Source organism: Chrysochloris asiatica, unplaced genomic scaffold (genome assembly GCF_000296735.1).
Source record: "Chrysochloris asiatica unplaced genomic scaffold, ChrAsi1.0 scaffold00007, whole genome shotgun sequence".
Lineage (NCBI taxonomy): Eukaryota > Metazoa > Chordata > Mammalia > Afrosoricida > Chrysochloridae > Chrysochloris > Chrysochloris asiatica.
Window position 1 is genome coordinate 19,615,363 of NW_006408525.1, and position 25,601 is coordinate 19,640,963.

Below are 25,601 nucleotides of genomic sequence, written 5' to 3' on the forward strand. Positions count from 1 at the left end.
CTCAGCTGTAAGCCTTCCAACCTTCTAAATAGTCCTTTATATGTGGTTCAAAGTTCTGGGACCATCCCCTGAGCCTGCTTGGTCCTGCCTGTATTCTGTGTTGTTGCTGACGGAGCTCCTTACTGCATTTCCACCCGATCCGCCATCTTGTTTGTTCTCCAACTAGTTGCACTTTAGATGGGGCTACTCATGAACTTTTAAGATCCCAGTCACTGCTCACCAGCGTAGGATGTAGAGCATAGTCTTTGTCAGTCTATGCCAATTAACCATGGTGTCTCCAAGACCATGGTCATGAGCCCACAGGCCTAAAGCTTTATGCTCTCAAGATGTTTGGTAATGTTTAAGACATTTTCATAATTTTATCTCTTGTATGCTCCACCATATTCATGGATATATTTGCAGCAAAGGTAAAAGTACCCATGTACAGTTTTCCTGTGCCAAACCTTTATATGCTGTACTCCCAATTTCCTTCCTACTCGGAGATCACCGTTATTGCAGGACTGTGTATAGGACAGTATTTAACTCTTGCATTCCTCCCCATGTCTTCCCCTGCTTTTATCATTCTTCAGCCAAACTCCCTATCACCCAAGTTAACATGTGTGTACTCTGTAACCAGTGAATTACTCCACCTGCCTTTCCACTCCTGGTAACCATCAAAGAATGTTTCTTTAAGCATGAAAACCTTTTCTTGACTTTTTACGTTAGTACTTTCATATAATAATTGTCCTTTTGTGATTGTCTAATTTCACTCAGCATAAAGTCCTCCAGGTTCATTCCCTTTGTAATTATTTAATAAATATCTTGAAGCAATGCAAATATCCCTTTTCTCTTCAAGTTTTCACTCACTGATTTTAGTATCTGTCTGTGATTCTGTCTACATTGATCGTTGTGCTGTTCTAACAGTTTATGTGTTCTTCATCCTTTATTCATCGGAATTCTTCTGTGAGAGAAAACTCGTCCTTTTCCTCCCTCCCTTTTGCCCTCAATACTATGGATTATTCAATACTGTACCTTTTTTTAATGCAAAATACTCCACGTTTGGGCATTGTAAGCTCTTTCAGGTTGGCTCCTGTATGCTCTTTTGACATACCCCCATCCTTTTCTTTGAGAATTTCCTTACTTAACTATAAGATGTTCCATACACTTATATGTGTATTTTCCTCCCAGTTCTGTAGTCCACCTCTTCTCCAAAGAGCCCAGGTTCCTTTTATTATGAAATGGTAGTTCAAGACCAAGATCTGAGCACTTGGTGTGCTTATTGCTGAGAATAAGATTGCTTCCAGACCTTCCCCATGGACAGAGCGAGGCAGTAGACATATATACTAGCCATGGAAAGGCACATCTGTAATTATTTCTTTATCTTTGTAAGTATCAGTATGAACTCATGTGTTTGGTTTTTTATATGAGTTCATATTAGTAACACTGACTGCAATTCAGTAAGTGTCATGAGGTTCATTCTAACCCTCACCGTCATTTCTGTTATATGCTTAGCTGTTTCTTCCACCCTTATATATATATACTTAGCTTCTGAATTGCTAAGAAATAAGTGTGGTACAGTATACAATCCTTAATCTCTTTGTTCTTTCAGTGTCTAGTTGAAATACTATTTTCCTAAATTACTTAGATTACCGTAAGTTTCTTTCTTGTCCCTTCTATATCTTTATCCTGTTCATTTTACAGTTCTTTTGTTACAGTTTGTAGTCCATTTATTAAACAAGTATGTAACCTACCTAGTAGTAATTACTCATTTGTTTCTCTTTTATAATCTTCTCTTCCTCCCAACTCAGCGACCACAACCATCCTATACTTCTAAAGCAGGGATGAGGACCTTTTTTCTACTAAGGGCCATTTGGATAGTTATAACATCATTTGCAGGCCATACAAAATTATCAACTTAAAAATTCACTTGCTATATTTGGTCAGATATTTAATTAACTCACCCCAAGTGTGATGCTGGAACTGCAGTTGCCTTGGCAGGGCCAGACCAAATGATTGTGAAGGTCTTATACAGTCCACGGGCCGGACACTCCCACACCTGCTGTAAAGGTTCTCCAACAGAAACTGAGAATGTTATTTCAAAATTTGAAAAAAGTAAACGAAAATTATTTCACTATTGGTTATTTCCTCAGCTGTTATTCTCAAGATAACAAATACTCAGTGTTATTTGACGAAAATGATTTCCTTTATAGTGTTTGGCAGGCCTTTACTATAGCTTATAATTTTCTCCAAAGAGTAAGCATTTTAAAATCAGAAAGGGAAATATAAACTGTGTAAGAAAACTAGTGTGCTTTGATTTAGGCACTTTTAGTTGGGGAGAGAAAAATGTAAACAAAAAAAATTACAATATTATGGCAACAGTATCTCCATTAGGATAGTTACCTGTTAGTAATTATGTTTAATTTATTAGGCTTAAAATGTTTGATTCTAAATGGTAAGTTCATGTATCAAAGTTGCTTTCCCCTTTATTTCACTTGTTTCAGATTTTACTCATTTTCCTAGGACTGCAAATACCACCAACTGAAGGCTATCTGTTCTGGAGGCTGGGAGTCCGGTCACATGGCAGCTGTGCTGCTGATTCCTTCTGAGGCGCTGAGGGAAGAATCTGTTCTAGGCCTTTCTCCACTTCTGGTAACACCAGGAGTCCCTTGGGTTGCAGCTGCAGCATCACATGGCATCCTTCTCCTGTCTCCTTGAGTCTGTATCTTTTGTAAGGACACCAGTCACATAGAATTAGGACTCATACTACTCCAGTATGACCTAATGCTAACCTACCTGATAACATCTTCAAAGATCCTATTTTGAAAGAGGGTAAAGGGATTAGGACATCAGCATATCTTCTTTTGTTTGTTGTTATTGTTAGGTGACATTGAGTCAGTACCGACTCATAGCGACCTTATGCACAGCAGAAGGAAACACTGCCCGATCCTGGGCCAACCTCACTATCGTTACCACACTTGTGTCCATTGATGCTGCCACTTTTCCAGTCCATCTCGTTGGGGGTCTTCCGCTTTTTCTCTGACCCTTCACCTTATGAAACATGATATCCTTCTCCAGGGACCCCTCCTGACATATCTTCTTTAGGGGGACGCAATTCAATCCACAAGACAGGCGAAGCCAGGGTACTCAGAAAGCAGTATGTATATTGGAACATTTCTAAGGTAATTTATTTTGTATAGTTATGTACATAGTTAATAGTCTATTAAAAAATAAATAACTATGAGACAATGCCAGATAACACATGGCATATTCATTCTGCACAACAGCAGTGAGCACATGATGCATTTGATGACAATATTTTGAAAATCTTAATAGATTCGGAACTGATCTTCCAGACTTCATCTGTCTGGAGGGATATCTACAACCTGATATCTCAGCCGGTAGGAAAATGGCACACAGAGCAGATTGTTTTCATTCATGATGTTCCAAATGAAGCTAAAGTAAGGCACCCATTTTCTCAGTGCACAGTTCAACACGTGCCTGGGAATGCTATTCTTGTGTCATTAGAGATAGCATTGTAACGCCAAACCTGGCCCTTGCTTTCTGTGGACGTTCTGTAGTGATCGTTTCTGAAAAATTCTGAGGGGAATTATAAAGTCAGTAAGTTTGGCAGCAAAGAAAACTTGACAGCATAATATTTACATTGCCATGTTGGCACTCATGGATGTTTTTGATCTTAATAATATCAGACAACAGGAATAGATGGGTCTTCAGAGAAATAAAGCAGCATTTGCAACCAAGTCTATTAGCCAAGACAGCACAACCTGGCAGGTGGCATTTAAGATCTATAAAATAAAATAGGAATTGGAGGTCTCAAGAAACTCACTTTGAATATGGAATAAGGGCATGTAACTCCTCCCATGAAACTTTATATTGAATAATTCTCTGGTAGCGTAGTGGTTACGAATCGGGCTGTGAAACGCAAGGTCAGCAGTGTGAAACTACCCGCTGTTCCGCGGGAGAAAGATGAGGCTTTCTGCTTCCATAAAGATTTACAGCCTCAGAAACCTGTACAGGGTCGCTATGAGTCGGAACCAACTCCACGGCACATGACAACAACAACAATTCATATAATTGCTTCCACTTTTCATTTAGTTTCTAGTAAGAATTTTCCCTTGTTTTGCACATACTAAAAGGTTATTCTTGGTCCAAGTAATATGCAGGAGCTTCAAAAAGCTCATAGAAAAATTCCATTATTTTTTCATTCCATTTTCCATGAACTTTTTGAAGCCCCTCATATATTTCATCTTTGAACAGTTTGATACCTAGGCTTCTCTTTCTTTTATCTTTACTTGGAGTTGTTGTTATTAGTGACTGAATTTCATACATTTCTCCATTGGAGATTCAGTGCCAGGATATGATACCCCTCTGGTAAATGCTGTAGTAAGGACTTCTTCTTGGAGCACTTTTCTGCTAATCTCAGGAGCTTTATGCCACTATTGTCTAGGGGAAACATCCCCCTATAATTTAAAACTTTTCTCTCATCAGCTCTCATGCTATATCCTTAGGATCCAGTTGTCATGAGTACAGCCCACACAGTGAGCTATTTTAAACAGTATAAAATATTTTCATGTGGTAAAAGCATAAAAGGGAAGTAAGTTACAGATAAATAAATCTCATGTTATGTGAATAACTTAGGACAAATTTAAAACATCCATCATAGACCCTAATTTACCTCTTCCTTTTAGCCCTACACCTAGGAGTCCTAGCGTGTCACAGTCTTTTTGCAGTTTTCGATTGAGCTGTCTCTTGGTTATATTTCACACTCCCAAATTGACAAATGAATTGAGGGGAGGGTGGTAGACTTTTGCTAAGTTGTTGTGTTGTGATTTCTTTTCGAGGATATCAGGTGTTTTGTTGTTTTTTAAAGTGAAAATAACAACTTTTGTGTGGTGTGTTATGATAAAGAAGAGGAAATGCTTTCACTACTCTTGACTTTTATTTGAAAGGTAAATGTTGTTGTTTTTAAGTGCCATCAAGTTGATTCTGACTCATGGCAACCCTGTATAGGGTTTCTGAGGGGCGACTGGTGAGCTTGAACTTCCGACCTTGCAATTCAAACTGACCTTGTAGTCCACAGCACCACACCAGGAAATGTAAATTAACCCACAGCACCACACCAGGAAATGTAAATGGCAAGTACAAAATAAACCTCAGATTATTTTTCAAATAGGTCAATGATAATTCTTTGTGGTAAATGTAGAGGAGCTTGCTGGCTTGGGTGCCTTTCTACATCTCCAGTCTTGTTGGGTATAAAAACTGTGGCCCCTGCCATCCCTCACACAGCCTTCTCTACTCTGCTGGAGACACAGAACTCAGATGCCATACTCTCAATTATGGAGGTTATTAGAGAAGCACCCAACAAGTTACACTGCAGGGCACAGTTCTTCCTGTCAGGACAGCCTCTCCTCAACTGTGCCCACATGCAGGCCTCTTTCTGACCCTAGGCCCCTTGACCAGGCCTCTGTCCTGCTTTACAATATCATAAAGGTCTTTCAGGCTGCTGATAAATGGCTAGAGGGCACTCCACTTCCTTATAAGCCTCAGCTCCAAGGCACTCAGCTCTAGCTCTGTGGGTCAACAAACCTAGCTCTCCAGTGAAGTGCTAGGAGGCATCCCATTCCACAAGTGAGCCTCCTGCCCAGGGGCACTTGGCTTTCCTTGCTCCGTGTACTGGAAGCCACTGTTCTGGCTGGTGTGCTGGCTCTTGCTGCGCTGCTGCTGCTGCTCCCCCCGCCACTGCCCCGATGTCACAGTTTCCTGTCCCCTGGGTCAAGGAAGTTCGGTGCACAGAGATCTTGGGGTCCAAAGGGCACACTTCACTCCTGGCTTTTCGTACTTGATGGAAGAGATTCCTCCTCCTGCTTCTGAGATGACTCATTTTAAACGCATGTTAGATTTTCATTCTTGTTTTTGCAATCACAGGTAACTCTGTTAACAATCATAATTGAATCATAGCATCCAGTCAGTATCTTCTCCCATCTTTTCTTACCCAGACCTATCAACAAAAAGATGTTTGTTGGGAGTTAAACAATTATGGGGTAGAAGAATCAACTGAATTTATCCTCTACACTGCAGTGGGTTTAAGTACTAGTCATTAACACTGCTTACCAGGAACTGAGCTATTTATTTTATGTTAATTTTTAGGTGTGTTTTATAGTCTTAACTTTTAAAGATTGTATATTGACAGTATAAATATGAGTTAAGCAGGTTGATAAACAAAATCGTACCACTTTTATTGTTTTCATAGATTATTCATCAAAACAAAGATTCTAAAGAATGTGTTGTGTTTCTGTAGACCCCAGAATTGTAGTTATCAGATTTTGATGTGCTCCCTGAGGCAGACGAGCATGTACAGTGCAGATGTCACTGCCCACAGTTATGAGGTTGGACTTTGACTCTGCCCTTTCAACAAGCATTTCAAATAATTTTGAGTGCAGTGTTTTAGGGCCACACTTTGCAAAGTTCTCTCCTGAGATTAAGAATCTGACTATTCAGTTGGAGTCTCACAGCAGCTATTATATGGAGTCCTGGTGTGTTGTTGTAGGATAAGCACTGGACTTCAAGGTAGGTCTGAACCACAAGGTCGATTGTTCAAATTCATCAGTTGTTCCTCAGAAACAACTATGCAGGGCCGCCACTTAGTCGGAACCAACTTGATAGCATTTAGCAACAATTACATAGTAACAGGATCTAAGTGTTGTAAAGTCTGTTTTTATTATCAAATGCTTGCACATTATTATAACTGTCATTGGAACTCTGATGTTGGTATTAATATATAATTCTATTGCTGATACTTCCAGTCTCCTTTTTTAGTATTTTATGTTTAGAAGAACCTCATGTATGCCTGGAAAATGATGCTCTACTTAAATATCTGCTTCCCAATTATTTGAAAATAGTCTGCGGAGATTATGTTTTGGTTTCCTTTGGTAATTAGTGACTGGTGTCTTTACTTATTTATACATAGAACTAACTTTGAGCAAGTTTATTTCTTAACCCATTTGTAAAGAGGCCTATAATAAATTACCCATTTAAATATCTCTCCATTATTTTTATGTGTAGGATGAACTTTCTGATGTTAGCCAAGGAGGATCTAAAGCTACCACTCCAGCCTCCACAGCTGCGTCAGATGTGGCAGCTATTCCTATTGATAGTCCCTTAAAGGAGGAAAACGAAGGATTTGTGAAGGCTGCAGATACCCCAACTAAGTCTGAGATAAGCAAGCATATTGAAGTACAAGTAGCCCAAGAAACTAGAAATGTATCAACTGGTAAGTCACCCTAGTTCTTTATTTTCTAACCAAGTAGTCACTTAACCCAAATGATGTGGGCCTCAGGAAATATTTGGGCAAGGGAAGTGTTCTTTGCTTTACAAAATGGGTAGATGACTCATTCAACTCATATATTTGTATATAAGCTAAAAAATTTTTATACACAATCATTAAAAGAAAGAAAAAAGATGATGAAACCAAGTTTCAGAGAAGAAGACTGTTGGATGGAAGAGCATGGAGAGTCTGAAATGCAGGGAGACCAGTCCTGTCTCTCCCCTGCCTTTTTTAGAGCGTTAGTCTTTGTTGTATATTCCACCCCTTAAGTCGGAATGAAAGCAGGGAGTTCTGGCTTAGGATACACTGCACTGTGTGTCCTAAGAGGCATGAACAATAACGTTCTTTGGTTACTTACTAGTTTTTAATAGTTACTTTTAACTGAATATATGACATGTTGTCTAAGCCTGGGTTTCCTAGAATTTATTCTTCACAAGGACAGAAGCAACAGGATTTTCATATGGAGGTACTCACTGTCTGTGACATATGCATTGTTTGTGTCATCTTGCTTTTTCCTAAGGCTCTGCTGAAAATGAAGAGAAGTCAGAAGTTCAAGCAATCATTGATTCCACTCCTGAGTTGGATATGGATAAAGATCTCAGTGGATATAAAGGCTCAAGGTACCAGAAATAACAGATTAAGGCATCTTCTCTTTCCTTTCCCCACTCCCATAAGCACCCTGTTCTCTGGTTTCTGATTGAACAAAATGGATTCAATTGAAGAAATGTTAATATCTATTACTATTTGCTGCATTAGGGATCAGCAGGAGCAAATAGAAGAATGGGGCAAAATAAGCATCAAGAGGTAGCCCCTACTTTCCGTAACCTTGAGGAAACAAAAGGAGTAGAAGTGAGAGGAGCAGCAATGTGAACAAACTTGTTCCTACTCCACTTAGAAAGTGATCTCATTACTAGTCTCATTGTCTGTGGGAGACTTGTTTAATGGTGGGGAAAAAAATGGTTCTCTATCTTCATGACTGTAAGAAAACATACCGTTTATTGATTACTGCTACATAGTGTTCATTGTGTGAAGGTGTTGTAACATGGGCTCGAGAGTTACACTGTTGTTAAATACTGTCGAGTTGGTTCCGGCCCACAGCGACCCTGTATAGGGTTTCAGAGGAGCGACTGGTAAGCTTGAACTGCCAACCTTGCAGTCCAAATCAGCTTTGCATTAACCTACTGCGCCACACCATTTGGGTCCAAATCCTGGCTCAGATTTGAAACTTAACATAAGCTTCTTCTTCATGTTAATATGCCACAGTGGTTGTGAAGATAAGTGAATCTGTATATGTTAAATCATTGACAAAATGCATGGTTCAGTAAAGTGCTAGCTATTATTGTCCTGGTGTGGCGCTGTTTGAACTGCAAGGTCAGTGGTTGCTGTACATGGTTGTTATGAGTTGGCACCAACTTGACGGCAGTTAACCGCAATAATTATTGTTATCCTCATAATTTTCTGTATCCTGTGGATCAGATGAGGAACTGTGATTGAGAGTGACTGTTAACAGTAGCTTTTGTTGAATTTCTGTAGTGAAAGACAATGACCATTCTGCCTTCCTTCCTCCCAATGTAATTATACCTCAATTTTTTCTTAACTTAGTATTAAATTAGTATTCACTGTTTATATCATGATGACTATATGCATATTAATCACAGTTTAGCTATAGAATAATATACTATGACTGTATTTTCTTTCTTTTACAACTTAATTATTTTACTAGAATTAATAAAACCTTGGGGTTTTTGTTATTGTTGTTGTGTTATGGTGGGAGTCTGTCTTCTTTTGCTCAAGTTTCTATATACCTATTAGACAGGTACTGTGTAAGTATGGGCAAACCCAAAACCTGTTAGTTTCTTAGAACTCTCTCTCTACTGGGCCCTTTGTATTATCTTGTCCAGTTTAGACTGTTGTCATGTATAGTCTTGGGATTTGCCCTCATTAGCATCCTGTTTTCCTGGATCCCCTTGTCATCCTATTTCTTGATTTATGCTTTTGTTTTGACAGAACATATTCATCACTAGTTTCCTGGGCAAAGACTGCATGGGAAGTACATTTTTGAGAACATGACTATGACACATGTTATTTGAAGACATGATTAGGCTACGTACAGAATTCTGGGTTGGAAAGTGCTTTCACTAGGAATTCTGTCATGTTGAGTTCAGTGTGATATCATTTGTACTCTTGCGTCTTCATATATTCTGTCAGGAAGTTTTTAGGATCGTCTCTTTAAACCTGCTGTTTATCTTATTTTCTTTTAACTTCATGATGATGTATTTCCCTTTAAAGTTTTTTATTCATTGCATCTTCTTGTATGTAGTAAATTCTTTCAACTGGAAATTCATGTCTCCCAGTGCTGAGAAAACTTCTATTCTCATTTTTTGTTTTTCTACTCTCTTTGGGAACACCTCTTAGGTTGACATTAAACCTTCCAGTCAAATCCTCAAATTTTCTTTTCTTTCCTGTTTTCCAGATCCTATTTTTGTTTTGTTTCCTTCAGTTTTATCTTTCAACTTCATTTTTGTATGTAAATTTTTTTTTCTTTTTCTGGATGGCTACTTTTTTATTATTGATGTTGTTGAGTCAGTTCTGACTCATTGTGATTGCGTATAGGGGTTTCTGAGGCGTTAAGTCTTTTGTGGGAGTCGAAAGCCTCATCTGTCTCCATGGATCACCTGGTAGACTTAAACCACCAACACTGTGGCTTACAGTCCAGTGCTTGCCTTATGGACCACTGCGCTCCCTTACTTTTTATAACATCTGTATAGATGTAACATTTTTTCTGACAAAAGTAATTTGGGGATTTTTTTCTTTCCTTCTTTCTGGTTTTCATTTACTGCCAACATCGTGTCCTTTTGCTCTGAGTGCCTCTCCTCCACTCTGTTTGTTCTGGATTCTTTTATTAAAGAGGCCTTCTTTCAGTGTCTGCTGCTGAGTAGATGTTTTGCTCATATTTAAATAAACAACATTGACTCAGCAGTCTCTTGTCACTTAGCTACCACTGTTCAGGAGTCCTGGTGTGGCGCTGTAGGGCAAGCACTAGACTGCTAACCACAAGGTCGGTGGTTCAAAACTACCAGCAGCTCCAGGGAAACCCTATACAGGGCTGCTGTGAGTCTGAACCAACTCAACGGCACCACCATCACTGATGGAGAATGAAGTCCTCCCATCCCAAAGGGTTGGCTCTAGGGCCTCTATTGCCTTTTAACTTATGTTTATTGTGGTAAAATATATAGAACATAACATTTGCCGTTGCGACCATGTTTATGGGTACAATTCAGTGGCATTAATTATATTTACAATGTTGTGCAGCCATCACCACTATTTATTTTCCAAACTGTTTAATCACCCTGAACAGAAACACTTGTACAGCCCCTCCTAATCTACTTTATATAGATTGCCTTATCCAGTCAGTCCTCACAACTACTGCTATAGTTCTTTAACCCAGGAACTAACTAATTAACAGGAATGTGCAGAAACACTTTCTGTCCCCTCCAAGACTTACCGTCTCAGAAACCCTGTATACAGGGTCACTACGAGTTGGAACCAACTTGATGTCCCTTAACAACAACAACTATAGTTGTGGGAGTGCTGGTGGCTCTGTAGGATAAGTTAACTAGACTAGACTGCTAGGTTAAGGTTAGACTAGCTGCTAACCACAGGATCAGTGGTTTGAGACCATCAGCCATTTTGTGGGAGAAAAGATGAGGCTTTCTGCTCCCATGAAAATGTATAGCCTCGGAAACCCTATCCAGGGTCGCTTTGAGTTGGAACTGACTTTAATGACACAAACCAACAACAACTATAAGTGTGAGGATTGAGTTAGGCAATTGGTGAAAGCACTGGGTTCATGCCTGATGCAGTGCAGACTACGGCTCTATGCTAGCTGCCGTTTATTCGTATTTACTGAGGTTTCACAACAAACATGTATTTTCTTCACCAGTCATTCTGTGGAGTTTAGTAGGAATTTCTTATGGACTCTTTGAGAAATAATACTTATATTTTGTTTTAAATGCAATTTACAGTTAAAAGGCCTATGTAACTCAGCCTACTTATTAATTTTACTGTCAAACAAGTCTTTGTAATTTGTTGATATGGCTTTATTGTTTTGTCACATAGCACTCCTACCAAAGGCATAGAGAACAAAGCTTTTGATCGCAATACCGAATCTCTCTTTGAAGAACTGTCTTCAGCTGGCTCAGGCCTAATTGGAGATGTGGATGAAGGAGCAGATTTACTAGGTATGACAGCTCATCTGAAGAACTGCCAAATGGTTTTAAAAAATAGATTTAAAAGGGGATTTAATTGAACATTCATTTAAAATGTCAGTGGGACAAGATTTGACACTTTTAGATAGTTACTGGAAAGATATTCTTCGAGATCATGAAAGTTTTGGAAGTGAAGGTGTCTTCACATTTTGGTATGTCTAAAATGGAATTGCCTTAAATTTGTGTTTTGAATTCATGTAACATAATTTATTGAACCTGCTATATTCCACGAACAGGGATACGTATATGGAAGTGTGTGCATGTATTGATGAATAATTAATTCCTGTTTTAAACAAATTTCAGTAAATACTTTTGATCTGAAGAAATTATAATACTTGATTTTTCTTAGATTTTACAGACACTTATGTTTTAGATCTCTTGGGAAGTTTCATCATTTTTTAAGTTTTGTGTTGTTGAATGAAGAACACATGATTTGAAAAGAAGACTGCATTTGGCTCTTCCACTCTCAATCTGATGACCTTTGCCAAATAGCTTAATTTCTTTTAAGAAGCTGGCCTCTAGTTCAGGGATTGCCAAACTGCAGTCTTTGGGCCAAATCCAATTCACTACCTGTTTTTGTAAATAAAGTTTTATTAGAACGCAGTCACACCTATTTGTTCACTCATTGTCAATGTCTGGCACTGTTGTATAGTGTATAGTAGAGATGGCTTGCACCTAAAATATTTATTGTCTGGCTCTTTATAGAAAATATTTGTCAACTTCTACTCTGAGGAATCTTTAAAGCTCCTTTCAGTATCAGTTACATAGTTCTGACTCAGAGTTAGCTGTGGTGCACCTTTCTTTGACTTATTTTCAAGATCTTATAAAAATCAGAAACCTGATAGAAGCCAAAATTTTTATCTTTGAAATAGGTTTTTGGATACTGGTCTCCAAAAAATATTTTGTATCTGTATAATTTTAATCCAGACTACACTGTTCTCAAAAGGTGCTATTCTTACGACATTGCTTGCATTAGTTTATGTTGAATGTCTTGATTTCCAGCTGTGTCCTCAGCACTGAGGACTATTTTTTTTTAAGAAAACATAAGTTTTGTCCCAGTTGAGCTCACAGTCTAGTAAGCAAGACTGAAAGTAAGTGAAAGTTTTCTAGGTTAAATATAAAGTATTGTCACCATTAAAGTCTAAGTAAAATGTTCGAGTGGCATTTTGCAAGGAAGGCTAAAAAAGGTGAATTCTTAAATGAATGTTTTATTTTTACATTTAAGTTTGCACTTTTTATTCTAGTTAACATCAAGTTATACAAGTTCCTTCTAAGATTTGATTAGTTTAAGAAACTAGTATCAGTTGGTGAGGGATAGCCTAATAAAATTGAGTGGCTGATGTAAGAAAGAAGAATTTAAAATTTTCAACATTTATTTTTAAATTTGCATATAGTAAAATTCACCTTTTTTTGGTGTACAGTTTTGACAAATACCACTAGAATTAATATTTACCCCCCCCCAAATTCCACATGCTATGTAATCAACAGAATGAAGGAAGTGTGCTTTGTATGCCCCACTACTTTATGATCCAGCATGAAATAATACAGTTTTTGAGGTTGTTGATCCTAAACCTTCTTTTCGTAGAAAGAGTTCAGAAACCATATAGCATTTAGAAATAGTTAATGATCTTTTAAGTCAAATCTCTTCTAAAAGCTTTTAGTCTTCAACTCAGAAAATTAAATATATTTAAAAGCAGAATCCTGATATTTTGGTTTTCTTGCCATTTTAAAGATAAGAATTAAACTATAAACTACTGACCTCTCCATTTTATATTTATCTCTAGAATGTGCCAGATTAGAAGATTTTAATATACTACTGTATATTGTACATACAGTATGACTTGTGTCTACATGACTGCTTTTGGGTCAAAAATAGTAGCTGACGTTTCTAAGGCACTGATTTGTTCCTTGGCTTCTCTTCTGTACAGTTCTCTGTTAGTAGTTGGACTAATTAAATGGACTGTAGTCAAATTAGAAAACTTTTTCCCAAAGTTCTTGAACTGACCTGGGGTTGATCAATAAGTAGTACATAGCCCTATCATTATCTAACTCTTCTATTATTCTAAGATACAAATTTCGTTAAGTCATTATTTATGTGCTCGATGCTTATATTACCTTTTCTGATTGCAATAATTTGAAAAGAGACAGACAACACCATCAGTTTATCCTTTTTCTTTATTGACATCTTTTGACTTTCTTGCTTTCAGTGTCTCTTTTCTCCAATCACTTTCCTCAAGCACCCCACTCCCCACCCCCACTCCAGGCCACATTCTAAAACTGGGAAGTCAAACATTCATACATCATACTCTTTGATGTTGTATTTCTTCTGATTATCTTCTATATTTTCCATTTCAGTATCTTTACTAGAATCTTCCCATTATCATTTAAACTTGTGCAGGTCTTTTTCATACAAAGATGAAAAATAATGCCCCCCTCTCACCCTGTATCTTTTCTACCTACTACCCTATCACTCGCTTTCTATTTCTAGGCATCCTTTTATGTAACAAGATTGATGAAGTGTCTGTAAATCCTAGCTACTCTTTCAGGTGCTTACAATACATAACAGGCAAAATAGACTCCTTGAAATGGTGACTACTTTAATCAGCAGAATTTCCCTGGTCCCACTTACACCTCATCCCAGTGTGGCCTGGTATTCTCCCCCTCAGTCACTTCTGCCGGAAATTGCTCTTGCTATCCTTGTCTTCAGCAGTCTTCTGGTTTGTGATATCCATGTTATTTCACATGCCTTCACAATAGCATTTGTCTTTAAAACTATCTTTGTGGAATTTCTCTGATATCAGACTTGCCTGTATCCTTCCCTGCTTGTTTGACTGTTTCCTTTTTATCTTTTTTTGTAGCTCCTCTTCCTTTTAGATACTGTGTTCCATGCCTCCTCTCCAACGTCACTTCTTTGTTTGGAAAATCTTAGCCACTCACATTGATTCTTGGCTTTCATGGCTGATTATCCCAGCTATTTTTCTAGAGCCTGAGACTCTTTTTTTTCCAAACTGATATGTCTAAGATAACTTATAGGCTTTACATTTGACATGGAGTCCTTGGATGACATACATGGTTGAGTGCTTAACTACTAAGCAAAAACTTGGCATTCAAACCCACACAGAGGGTACTTCAGATGAAAGTTCCAGCAATTTACTTCTGAAAGATTACAGTCTTGAAAACTCTGTAGAGTGCAATTATACTCTACAACACACGAGGACCAACATGTGTCAAAGTCATCTCAATGGCAATTGAAGAGAAGTCTGAGCGCTTGATATCAGTTCATCGCTTGATATCAGTTCATTGTTGTCTGTCTTGGTTACTGAGTGGCCTTATCAAGTTCTCTATCTTGAACCTCTCCTGTTTCCCTTAACCAATCCTGAGGTTTTGCTCCTCCTCCTAAATAGACATTTACTTTTCTTGCATCCCCTTAAATGACAAGTCCTGTAGGAATTCTGTCTTGAATTTCTTAAGTAAAGCTTAATTGTCCCTGAAATATTTTTCTGTGGAATTGCAGTTACCTATTATGCCATATTTCACACCTTATTCTAATTGTTTAAGTGTCTGTCTCCCTGGATAAACTGTAAGCTCAGTGAGGCCAAGATGACCGTACTCTTCTTCCTCACTGTTGACTCTTGAGCACATTGCACAATGACTAAGTGAATGGACTTCTAAATAGTTTTAATAGTTTGGTTTCACCTCTAAATCTATGATTCTTCACTTTCATGGGTTGAAAATCCTTCACAGATGAATATTTAAGAGAGCGGGGTACTTTTGGAAAAATGTACACACAGAACTAGGCAAAAATTATGTGTACAGTCTTACGTATAAGGGGTCACCATATAACTCTGAAGTTTATCTATAGATCTAGGTAAAAAATTACTGCTAAAAATCCAGATTAACACTGATAGGATTTTTAAAACTATCAGATGTTTTTTTGTTTTTAATAGGTAAAGTTTTCATATATATTAGACCTAAGTTTATGCTTATCCTTGGAAAGAAATGGAGGCATTTCAAGTTGTATTTTTCTTATAATGAATTAGTTTTTATTGATGCATTTCAAAATCATTTTGATAATCTTTTCATCATATATTAAATCTATAACTTAAGATTTAAGAGAATGAGTAATTGGAATTTATAAATGTAAACTTTAGAAAATACACCTTAAGGATATGTTTCTCTTAGAGTACATATTTCATTTTTCTATTTGTAATATTTATACTTAATAGTTAATGGTTTCTCTACATCTTTTCAGTTTCTTTGTCTCCTCTCTCATTTAAAAATAAATGAGTTTAGCTCTTGCTTTCTGAAAACAATCTAATTAAGATTCTCATTCATTTTTCTCTTGGGCTGCTTCCCTAGGGGAATATTCTGGTGTGTATGCTTTTAAATACTTTCATATTACTGCTTTTCAAGCAAGGTGGTCATGCCTGCTGTTTTCATTTGATGCTTTCTCACCATTTTTTCTGCTCAACGATATATTTTTTTTGTCCTGCATATAGTCTCAGTTTTTATGCTTATTTACCTGTGTGCTTGAAAATCTTTAGCAAACAGTTATTAGATGAACTATTTTTGACCAGTTTAAACCCTACTTCTTCTATGTCTATGGTGGTTATGTGCCGCGGAGTCAGTTCTGACTCATAGCAACCCTGTACAGGGTTTCCGAGACTGTAAATCTTAACAGGAGCAGAAAGCCTCATCTTTCTCCCACGGAACAGCTGGTAGTTTCAAACTGCTGATCTTGCGTTTCACAGCCCAATTTGTAACGACTATGCTGCCAGAGCTCCTTTCAATGTTTAACACGAATATTTGGACATATCTTACCAAAATTCATTTTGAAATTGAAAATTGGAAACTTTTTCAGTTTGTCTTTATTTTCAGTTTTTCCATAAATGATTAAATAAGCTTTTATTTCTGGTATGTAAATTCTTCATGGTAGAAGTATTCAGATCTTCGAGGATATTTGGCAAAGACAAAATATGGGTCTGTACAAGAACATGGAGTTTTTAGCATTCTTGGGGTGATTTTGTTTTAAACTTAAGTTGTTTATGCTTTTTTTTTTTTTTTCTTTTCTATTTTTTTTTGTTAAAGGAGCCATGTTAACTCCTTTTTCTTGTGTAGTTTTCTTTAAAAATATTACCTTTCTGTTTGGAATATCATATATTCTATTCTAACATTAATTCTCAACTTCTTGGAATAAGTGATAGTAGTGTTATTTATTTTTGAACTTTGTGAGATCAATATCCTAGCATATTGTTTCATTTCTTAGGAGTAGTTGTCTTATGAGCAGCAAGTTGAATGGCTTTCTTCTCCCTGAAGGTCACATTATTGCATTGAGTGCTTGACACGCCTGCCTTATACAGTGCTCATTGAAATGTTAAGACACGATTCTATAAAATGATGACTGAACATTACCATTTCCTAGGTGATCCATTTAAGGAAATGATGCCTTATTGATTTGGAATTTTCCGTCTAGTCATATTCAATTTTATTGTGGAAAAGAACTGGTGAAACAGTATTTTTTTAGGCGTAACCTAGCTCATCATGGCTATGAATGAAGAGAATCATCTTTATTTCTGTCTTTTGCACATTGTTCTGCATTAAGTCACAACACTGGGAATCCAGATGTTCTCCATATCATGCATAAAGTTTACAGATGAATAATCTATTTTCATGCTGTTTCTTACATAAAACATTTCTTGTTCTTTGTTTTTGCTTTACATGGAATGCATGGGCTTTAAGACCATAATTTCTTTGGTAAGGTTTCATGTGCTTTGGGGTTTGGGCTTTCTTTGCCCCTTTTTTGTGCCCATTTTCTATTAATAAGATCCAACTTTTAGGGAGAAGCCTAATACCAGTGATAATTTGAAAACAACTTCTGATTCACATCAATCATATTTTTTCCTTAATAATCATTTTTGTTTAAATATTTGGCAGAAGATAAATATTATTCACACAAAAAATGAAGTATAGACTAGCAATCTTAACGAATTAGCCAGCAAAATCTTTAGCTTTGTTTTGTGATGGATAATTATTTATAATTTTAAAATCCACACAAGTGAATATGTCAAATAAAGTTAGACAAAATAGACTATTACAGGACAGATAAAACTTATAAAATAAATTTGTTTTCAAAGTATCCCTTTTATTTTGACAGGAATGGGTCGTGAAGTTGAGAATCTTATATTAGAAAATACACAACTGTTGGAAACCAAGTAAGTATATATAATATTATAACAAGGACCAAAAGATGCCAAAGTCAGTGACACTTTCTCCATTTAGCACCGCGTTTGTGTGTAGCCTCCTTCCTCTGTCCCATTGCATGCTTGCGTGCATTTATTTACATGTGTGAATGCACACACAGAAATAAGGACTGGGACTTGAATTTTACCATAGTCTTTGTCTTCTGCAGAAACAGAGATTTGCATCTCCTTGCCACTCTACAAATATTCATGTCTTCTGTCTTATATTTTCATGCTACCACCCCTGGAATTTGTGTATTTTCTTACCTCTTCTCCTGGGATTCTGTTACATCAGTCCAGATGTTTGGGTACATACCCACCCCACCTCTTCACAGCTGTCTCCCTGGTTGTAGGTTTTCCAGCACAATTTGTGGGGTCTCAGGCTTTCAAGCATATAGAGTCTATGGTATATCTTCTTGTGGGACATACTCTGATTCATACTGGAAAGCAGGCTGGGTCCCTTTGTCAGTTTTCTGTGTCACATCAACTTTGGAACATCTGTGTATATTCAAGACAAAATGTAGCTATACTGAGGTCTGATGTAGACTATACCCAAAAGGAGCTCAATCACAGTTTTCTTCTTTCCAGTTTATTTACTTTTTTCTCATTAATTACTAAAGGTGACCTCAAAGAGTAATTTTACTTTACTGGTTGCACAATAGCTCTTCAGAATTTATTAACAATACTCTCAGGAATGCTGTTTTTAAAAATGTTTATATTGTAATCTTCCTTAAGTCTGACTCTTAGTTGGTGGCCTGCATTACTTTCTCCATTTGTTTGTTTTAAAATCTGTTCTTGCTTTGATACGTGGGAAGAGAAAAAAAAAATTCAGCTATTGCTTTGTGTTCCTTTCATCTTTGCTAGTAATGTCTCCAAGTATTCAGCTATTCAACTCTATAATTAAATAATTGCTGTAGCCTACAAAAGAATAAGCTGAACAATGGAAAGAGTGTTTATTTGTAATGATGCACTTTTGAAATCTGTGTTTCTTAGAAATGCTTTGAATGTGGTGAAGAATGATTTGATAGCAAAAGTAGATGAACTGACCTGTGAGAAAGATGTGCTACAAGGGGAACTGGAGGCTGTGAAACAAGCCAAACTGAAGCTAGAGGAAAAGAACAAAGAACTGGAGGAAGAGCTTAGGAAGTAAGTTGGACTGTGTTCTACAGCAGCCGATCTTTGCCACTGTGCCACACAAGGTATATCCAGGTGTTAGTAACACTGAGATTGAAAGTTTATGTCTTTTCAAGCCAGGAAGGGGCCAAGAGCTTCTTGCAGGAGGATGAGGTGCCTCTGCTGCTGAAACGAAACCCCTCTTATTTCTAGTGTATCATTCATTGTTTGTGTCTGCCACAGGATGAAGGAAGTGATAACTATTCAAATATCTTCATTTTGGTGACAGGGAAGTTAGAAACATGATAATTTTCCATCATCCAGCTTTTTTTTTTATAGCTGGCATTTTTCTGAAAATAGCGCTGTAACAAATAATAATTTCCCTAAAGAAAAGCAGGTAAGTGCTGTGTTTTAGAAAAAGAAAAGAAATAACCCTTTTCCATGAAAATTGTTCAACTGCTCTTACAGTGTCTGATAAGATAAAACCAATCCAAATAACATATTTCTTTTCCCCCATTAGAGCTCGTGCAGAAGCTGAAGATGCAAGGCAAAAAGCAAAAGATGATGATGATGTAGGTATACAGTTTCATACTTTTTCCCTTGCCTTATTCAGTAAACTGTTTGTTAATTAAACATCAGATATAGCAGTATAGACATAAAAATGTCAGAAGATGTGTTTTTATAGTCATGAATTGATGAACTTTTTATCAACAACGCTGTGTGTGCGTTTTCGGCCAACCACCCTTGTGTTCTGCATGGGGAGTGTTGTGGTTACTGTTGGTTTTGTTTCTAGTTTTGAGTAAGAAATAAGGAAATTGAATATGAGTGCTTAATGGTATGAAGTCTAGAACTTCAATTAACCTTTATTGTTGTCCACATATATAATGCAAATGTTGTATTATTAGTCTACTAGTAACTCTGCTGATAACTAGATCATTCCCACAACAAGAGTTTCAGGTCAAGGCCTACATCTGAGATAATCATTTGTTGTCTTCTTAACCTCGTACATGTCTTTAATATAGTATATATACCTAATAAAATGTGTGTGGCATATATAAGTTTTGAATCATAATAAATGAACGTCTGTGAATCTACTACTTAGCCTGAGCCCTAGAACATTACCAAGCATTGTTCTTCCCTTCCATCGGAAAACACTATCCTGTCTTACCTTTTCCTTACTTTTAATAAATAATAATGTTTTTATGCCATGTATATATCCCTATAAAGCATGGTTTTGTTTCCCTTGTTTCTGAGTGAACAAGTTATATTTAGTCTTAGAGATTTGCTTATTCTACTCAGTCTCATGTTTTTAAGATTCATGAGTGTTAAATTTCTGTAGTTCATGCATCTTTACTACTTTATTAGCCTTTACATTAAAGTACTCCATTTTATGTATCTGTTTTCCTGTTACTGAATGTGTAGGCTATTTTCAGTTATTTTGCTCCCACAAACAATGCTGTATAGGCGTCCTGACGCTCTGGGTACATACCCTAGCCAGAGTTTTTTAGGATATGTTCCTACTTGCAAACCCAGGTCCTATCCTCATTTGTTTGACATTTATTTAAAGGAGCAGGCAAGTTCAGTGACAGGTCTGCAGAGCAGGGAGGACTGCTAAGGGCTCAGCTCAGCCTCTAAGTCTTTCAGCTTTAGCCCCAGATGTGTACACTCAGCAAAACAAAATCTTCTCAGTTAAACCACCCTGACTTTCCAGAAGAGGGTTTAAAATCAGGGGAAGGATGTTGACTTGAGCATTGCATTCCCTTTTGGGATCTTACCTTTATCCTTACTCCAAACTAATATCTCTCATTCTTCCTAAAAATACTTCTGGCTAATACAGTTGTCTCCCTCTTGTTTTGTTTCTGTTGGTGTTTTAATGTCTATTACATTGGGTACTTTGGTAACTAGCCAGTGGGTTTGCTATGTACACTTGCCTTTGTTGTAGATTTGGATTGGTAGTTTGAGATAAATGAACCTTTTTAGGAATACAACTGTTATGAATGAATTAAAATTATTATATAACATGAATTTAAAATAATGTTAGAGCAGCATTTCTAGGTGATGCTTGTAATAGCATATTAAATCAATATAGAACAAAGCTTTTTGGGTTTTGTTCAAAATCTACACTGTTCTTTATAATTCTTTTATATAGTATGTTTAAATGTCTGTGTTTACCTTCAGAAATTAAACTGTCTACTTTTTATCCTTTCAGTCATAAGTAATTTTTAAAGTTTGTATTTTATTGATTTTACTTTGAAAAGGCCATTTTCTTGAAGTGATTGCAAGTTAGGGAATGTTTAAATGCTTAAAAATTCTGTTTTAAGTCGGAGATTAGCACCAACCAAAACCAGCCGTAGGCTCCCAGGATGATCGGTAATCTCTTTGTTGTAGAGTGACATTCCCACAGCGCAGAGGAAGCGGTTTACTAGAGTAGAAATGGCCCGCGTTCTAATGGAGCGAAACCAATATAAAGAGAGACTGATGGAGCTTCAGGAAGCAGTTCGGTGGACAGAGATGATTCGGTATGAGATGTGCTCTGGTGTTTTTGCGGTGTTTTCTAGGCTGAATGTTCTTCCTTGAGAACTGGAATCTTGCTGCAGAATCCAGTCCCCGTGCTCTGCTTTGTTGTTGTTATGTGCTGTGGAGTTGGTTCCAACTCATAGCGACCCTGCACAGGGTTTCTGAGGCTGTAAATCTTTACGGGAGCAGAAAGCCTCATCTTTCTCCCACAGAACAGCTGGTAGTTTCGAACTGCTGAGCTTGCGGTTCGCAGCCCAATTTGTAACCGCTACGCTACCAGAACTTACTAGAGAGTAATACCGGAAAATTAAAGACAGAGTATGATCAACATGGTGTTCTTGGGGCCACTAGCGGCTCTTGGAGAAGAAGTTTCCAATGATCTCTAAAAAGCAATTTTTATTATTTAGGAATGATAAGCATTTTTTAAAAGAATGTAGAGTTTTAGCAGTAAAGTCAGGAAAATAACAAAATTTCTTACGCTGCGTGTTTTCGTTGTGTATTGTTTAGTGCCATTGAGTTGGTTCTGATTCAGCGAATCTGTATAAGGTTTCTCAGGAGCGAACAGCTGGTGGTTTTGAACTGTTGACCTTGTGGTTCAAACCAACCTGTGGTTTAGTGCTTATCCTACAGTGCCACACCAGGACTCCTATGCTACATAAGGAACAAAATTTTTATTTAGTGTATTCCTGTGAAATTCATTGTTGTTAAGTGCTATTGAGTCAGTTCCGACTTAAAAGAGTCCCTGAGCAACCAAGGAGCAGCTGTTGGGTGTGACCTGCTTACATAGTGGCTCACAGTCCCATGCTGATTCTGCTGTTTTCCCTTTCTATTGACGTGGTGTTACAGGATAGTCTGCTGGACTGCAAGATCTGTTTGCTTAACAACATTGGTATCTTTCAGTCAACTGAATCTGAATGCATACTGCCCCCTAATGGCCAGTATTCAATGACCGTGCCCCTTACTTGATTTAAGAAAACCAAAGCAAAACCCACTGCCACTGAGTTGATTCCGACTCATAGCCACCCTGTGTAAGATTTCTGAGACTTAAATCTTTATGGAAGCAGAAAGCCTCATCTTTTCTCCTAACAGCTGGTGGGTTTTGAACTGTCAGCCTTGTAGCGAGCAGCCCAGCGCTTATCCTACAGCGCCACCAGAGCCAATAAAAAGTTTATAAATAATTTGTCCCCCTTCAAGTTTGGATTGTCACATCAAATTTACCAATAACAGTACATAATGGCACATTGTTTTTACGTTAATGTACATTTTCTAACCACTAACTTTCACCTCCATATGATTACATCACCTATTTATATATTCTTTATCAATGCTATAGCACTGGACTGTAAACCATAAGGTTGGCAGTTCAAGCCCACCAGCTGCTCCTCGGAAACCCTATACAAGGTCGTTACTTGGCAGCGTTTAACAGCCGCAAAAAAAATATCATTGTAGCTGCTAAGAAGGAGATCAGTAATCAATGTATTGAGCAAGGAAACACTATGAGGTTTGTTCTTAACTCTAACATTTAATGAATTAAAGAAGTAAATCTTTAACCATTTAATAAAGTATTAAATACATAAATAAAATAACTAATGAATCACTATTTAAAAATTGCAGCCACAGAGGTGGGATTCATTTCTCATTGCTATTTTTAATTCTAGCAGTCAGCTGGTAATGTGTGAAAGGAAATGGTAGCTTGCCTTTTGCGTTGAATTAAAACATGTTTTTAATTTAGTTTTTTTTTATTTTTTTAAGTAAAGAAGTGAACAGGGGCTGCTGATAGTGATGGCAGAATCTTTTAGTAATCAACTTGGAATGTGTCTTATTTTCTGGAACAGCCTAGCGCTTCCTGTTCTTGGTCATCTTTTCACTGATGGAAAAGTGTTAGTCTTGTGAACTGACCCAGCAGATCCGTAAAGTCACAAGCAGTTCAGTGTAAGTCAAGAATACAGAATGATAGAGACAAATTTATCATGTGAGGACAGGATTTACAAAGCAACATTTTGAAGATTTCCAGGCACTCTTCTCAGTAAAATAATTTAAATATGAATACTCATGTTGTGTGTCCAACACAGATAACAATCTTGTCTGCCTCAGTAGCCTTTGAAATCCTTGAAGAAGAGGGGATGTTATTTCTTTATCTTAGGATTACTAGTTTCCAAAGTAACTATTTACTGAACTTAATTGTTGATTCTCCCCTGCATATTTCTGTAAACTTGTTGGGATATTCCTTGTTCTCATTACAGAGCAAACTAGATTACCTCATATATAATTTGTACCCTCCACCTTTTTCCTTCTTTTTCATGTAGAGCATCAAGAGAAAATCCTGCCATGCAGGAAAAAAAAAGATCAAGCATTTGGCAGTTGTAAGTATATCAAAACAAATAAAAACATGCAGAATCTTGAATTAGTGTATGTAACTGCTGTATATATTTTTCAATAACAAAAAAAATTACTAGATAAAGGCTAAAACAAATAAGGTCGTTACATTTTAAGACAAGATTACAATCAAAATTTATTTTCAAGAGTAATATCATGTGATTATTATTATTATTTTTAATGTGGGATAAATAGCTAAACTGAAATTTTCCTTTTTACTACGTAGTGTGCCAACTCGGTAAGGCTACTCTTGAGGACAAAAAATATGCTATTGTAAGCAGCATCGTGTTGGTTGTGCGTTTGAGTCTTCTGCTTAATAAAATAAAGGACATTATTTATAAAATTGATATTTACTTGAATCTCCATTAATTTCATGTTGATTTATTGGTTTTGTGATTGTAAAGAAATCTGAAAAGTGAGGAGAAATTTAGTGTTTGTGGGGTTTAAGGGTGTGTGACTGACTTGGCATTATGTTCACACCAGAAGTGCTGTGTGTTTTCTGTGCTTAAAATTTACTTCTTTTTTTGGTTAATCTGCTATTTAACTGAAGGGTTAATTTAAAAACAACAACAACAACAAAAAACTAGATGTGAAATAGTTTATTTAAATTGTGCTTAATCAGAAGTTGTGTACTAAAGTGGTATGATATGTAGTCTAGTAGTTTACTATAAGACTAGTTTTAGAAGTGGTATGCTGAGCCTTTCAAATCATGGAGCTGTAACTTTGCTATTTAACAACCACTCTTACATTGTATCAAGTAGAAACTAGCTAAAGGAACCCACTTATCTCCCTCCTCAGCAGAGGAAATCCTCTGGACTCAAGACCGGCAAATGTTCAACTAAAGAGCCAGGGATCCACTTCTCTAAGCTAGCATTTCTTGACCTTGAAAGTCTGAGCTTGGCTTTGAGTTATTGCTGAAGGCTGCAGAGTGCAACTGGTTTTTGCTAGTTTCTAACTTATTGCCTTGTCAAAGCACTATGGATTTTTCTTGAGCATAAAAACATTTGTAGAAAATCAAGGATTATTCTTCACAATGCATGTGTTGTGTGTGTGTGTGTTTTGTGTTTGTACTTAACAATATCATCGTTGTCCTTAAATATTAGTTTCAGCCGACTTTTCAGCTCCTCAAGCAATACTACTAAGAAGCCCGAACCACCCGTGAACCTGAAGTATAATGCGCCGACCTCTCATGTTACTCCTTCGGTCAAGAAAAGAAGCAGTACCTTGTCTCAACTCCCAGGAGATAAATCCAAAGCCTTTGATTTCCTGAGTGAAGAGTATGTATTTCTCAGACTAAATAAATTAACAGCTCACAGTGTGCTAGCCCCTATCAGGTCAACTGGGAGGGTTCAAATAAATCTGTAAATTACTTGAACTCAATGCCTTTTATGAAAATTGCATTTCATAATTTTCATAAGGAGTTTTATGTAAATTCTGAGTTCTGTTAGTCATGACAGCATTACTAAATATTGATGAGAGATATAAAAGGCCCACATAGTAAGCCTTTGTCTTAAATGTGTGAACATTTCTTCGAAGACTTGGTTTTCCATCTTGACTCTGCTACTCTTTAGGTACAGAAAGTTGAGCAAATTGACCCCCCAAAGCCCCAATTTCTCTGCCTGTAAAAATGTCTGTGGAGTCCTATTGTGGCATTGTGGGTTAATGCACTGGACGCCAAAGTCGGTTTTAACCACAGGGTCGGCAGTTCAAGCTCACCCGCTGCTCCTCGGAAACCACGTACAGGGTCGCTATGGGTCAGAATTGACT

The 25,601-nt window shown here is 37.1% G+C and overlaps 1 protein-coding gene across 5 annotated transcripts in view; it reads left to right on the forward strand.

Annotated features, from left to right (window-relative positions):
* SPAG9 (sperm associated antigen 9) overlaps positions 1-25,601 on the forward strand; it is a 177,761-nt gene that overhangs the window by 124,496 nt on the left and 27,664 nt on the right. For 4 of the 5 annotated variants that reach the window (XM_006832420.1, XM_006832422.1, XM_006832423.1 and 1 more), the window contains 9 exons: positions 7,060-7,267; positions 7,842-7,941; positions 11,441-11,562; positions 17,744-17,801; positions 18,822-18,974; positions 19,462-19,513; positions 21,330-21,460; positions 23,765-23,821; positions 24,938-25,111. In XM_006832420.1, the coding sequence (XP_006832483.1) occupies positions 7,060-7,267; positions 7,842-7,941; positions 11,441-11,562; positions 17,744-17,801; positions 18,822-18,974; positions 19,462-19,513; positions 21,330-21,460; positions 23,765-23,821; positions 24,938-25,111 (1,055 nt within the window). Of the gene's footprint in view, positions 1-7,059; positions 7,268-7,841; positions 7,942-11,440; positions 11,563-17,743; positions 17,802-18,821; positions 18,975-19,461; positions 19,514-21,329; positions 21,461-23,764; positions 23,822-24,060; positions 24,073-24,937; positions 25,112-25,601 lie in introns of all 5 variants that reach the window. The other variant, XM_006832421.1, reaches the window with a different exon arrangement.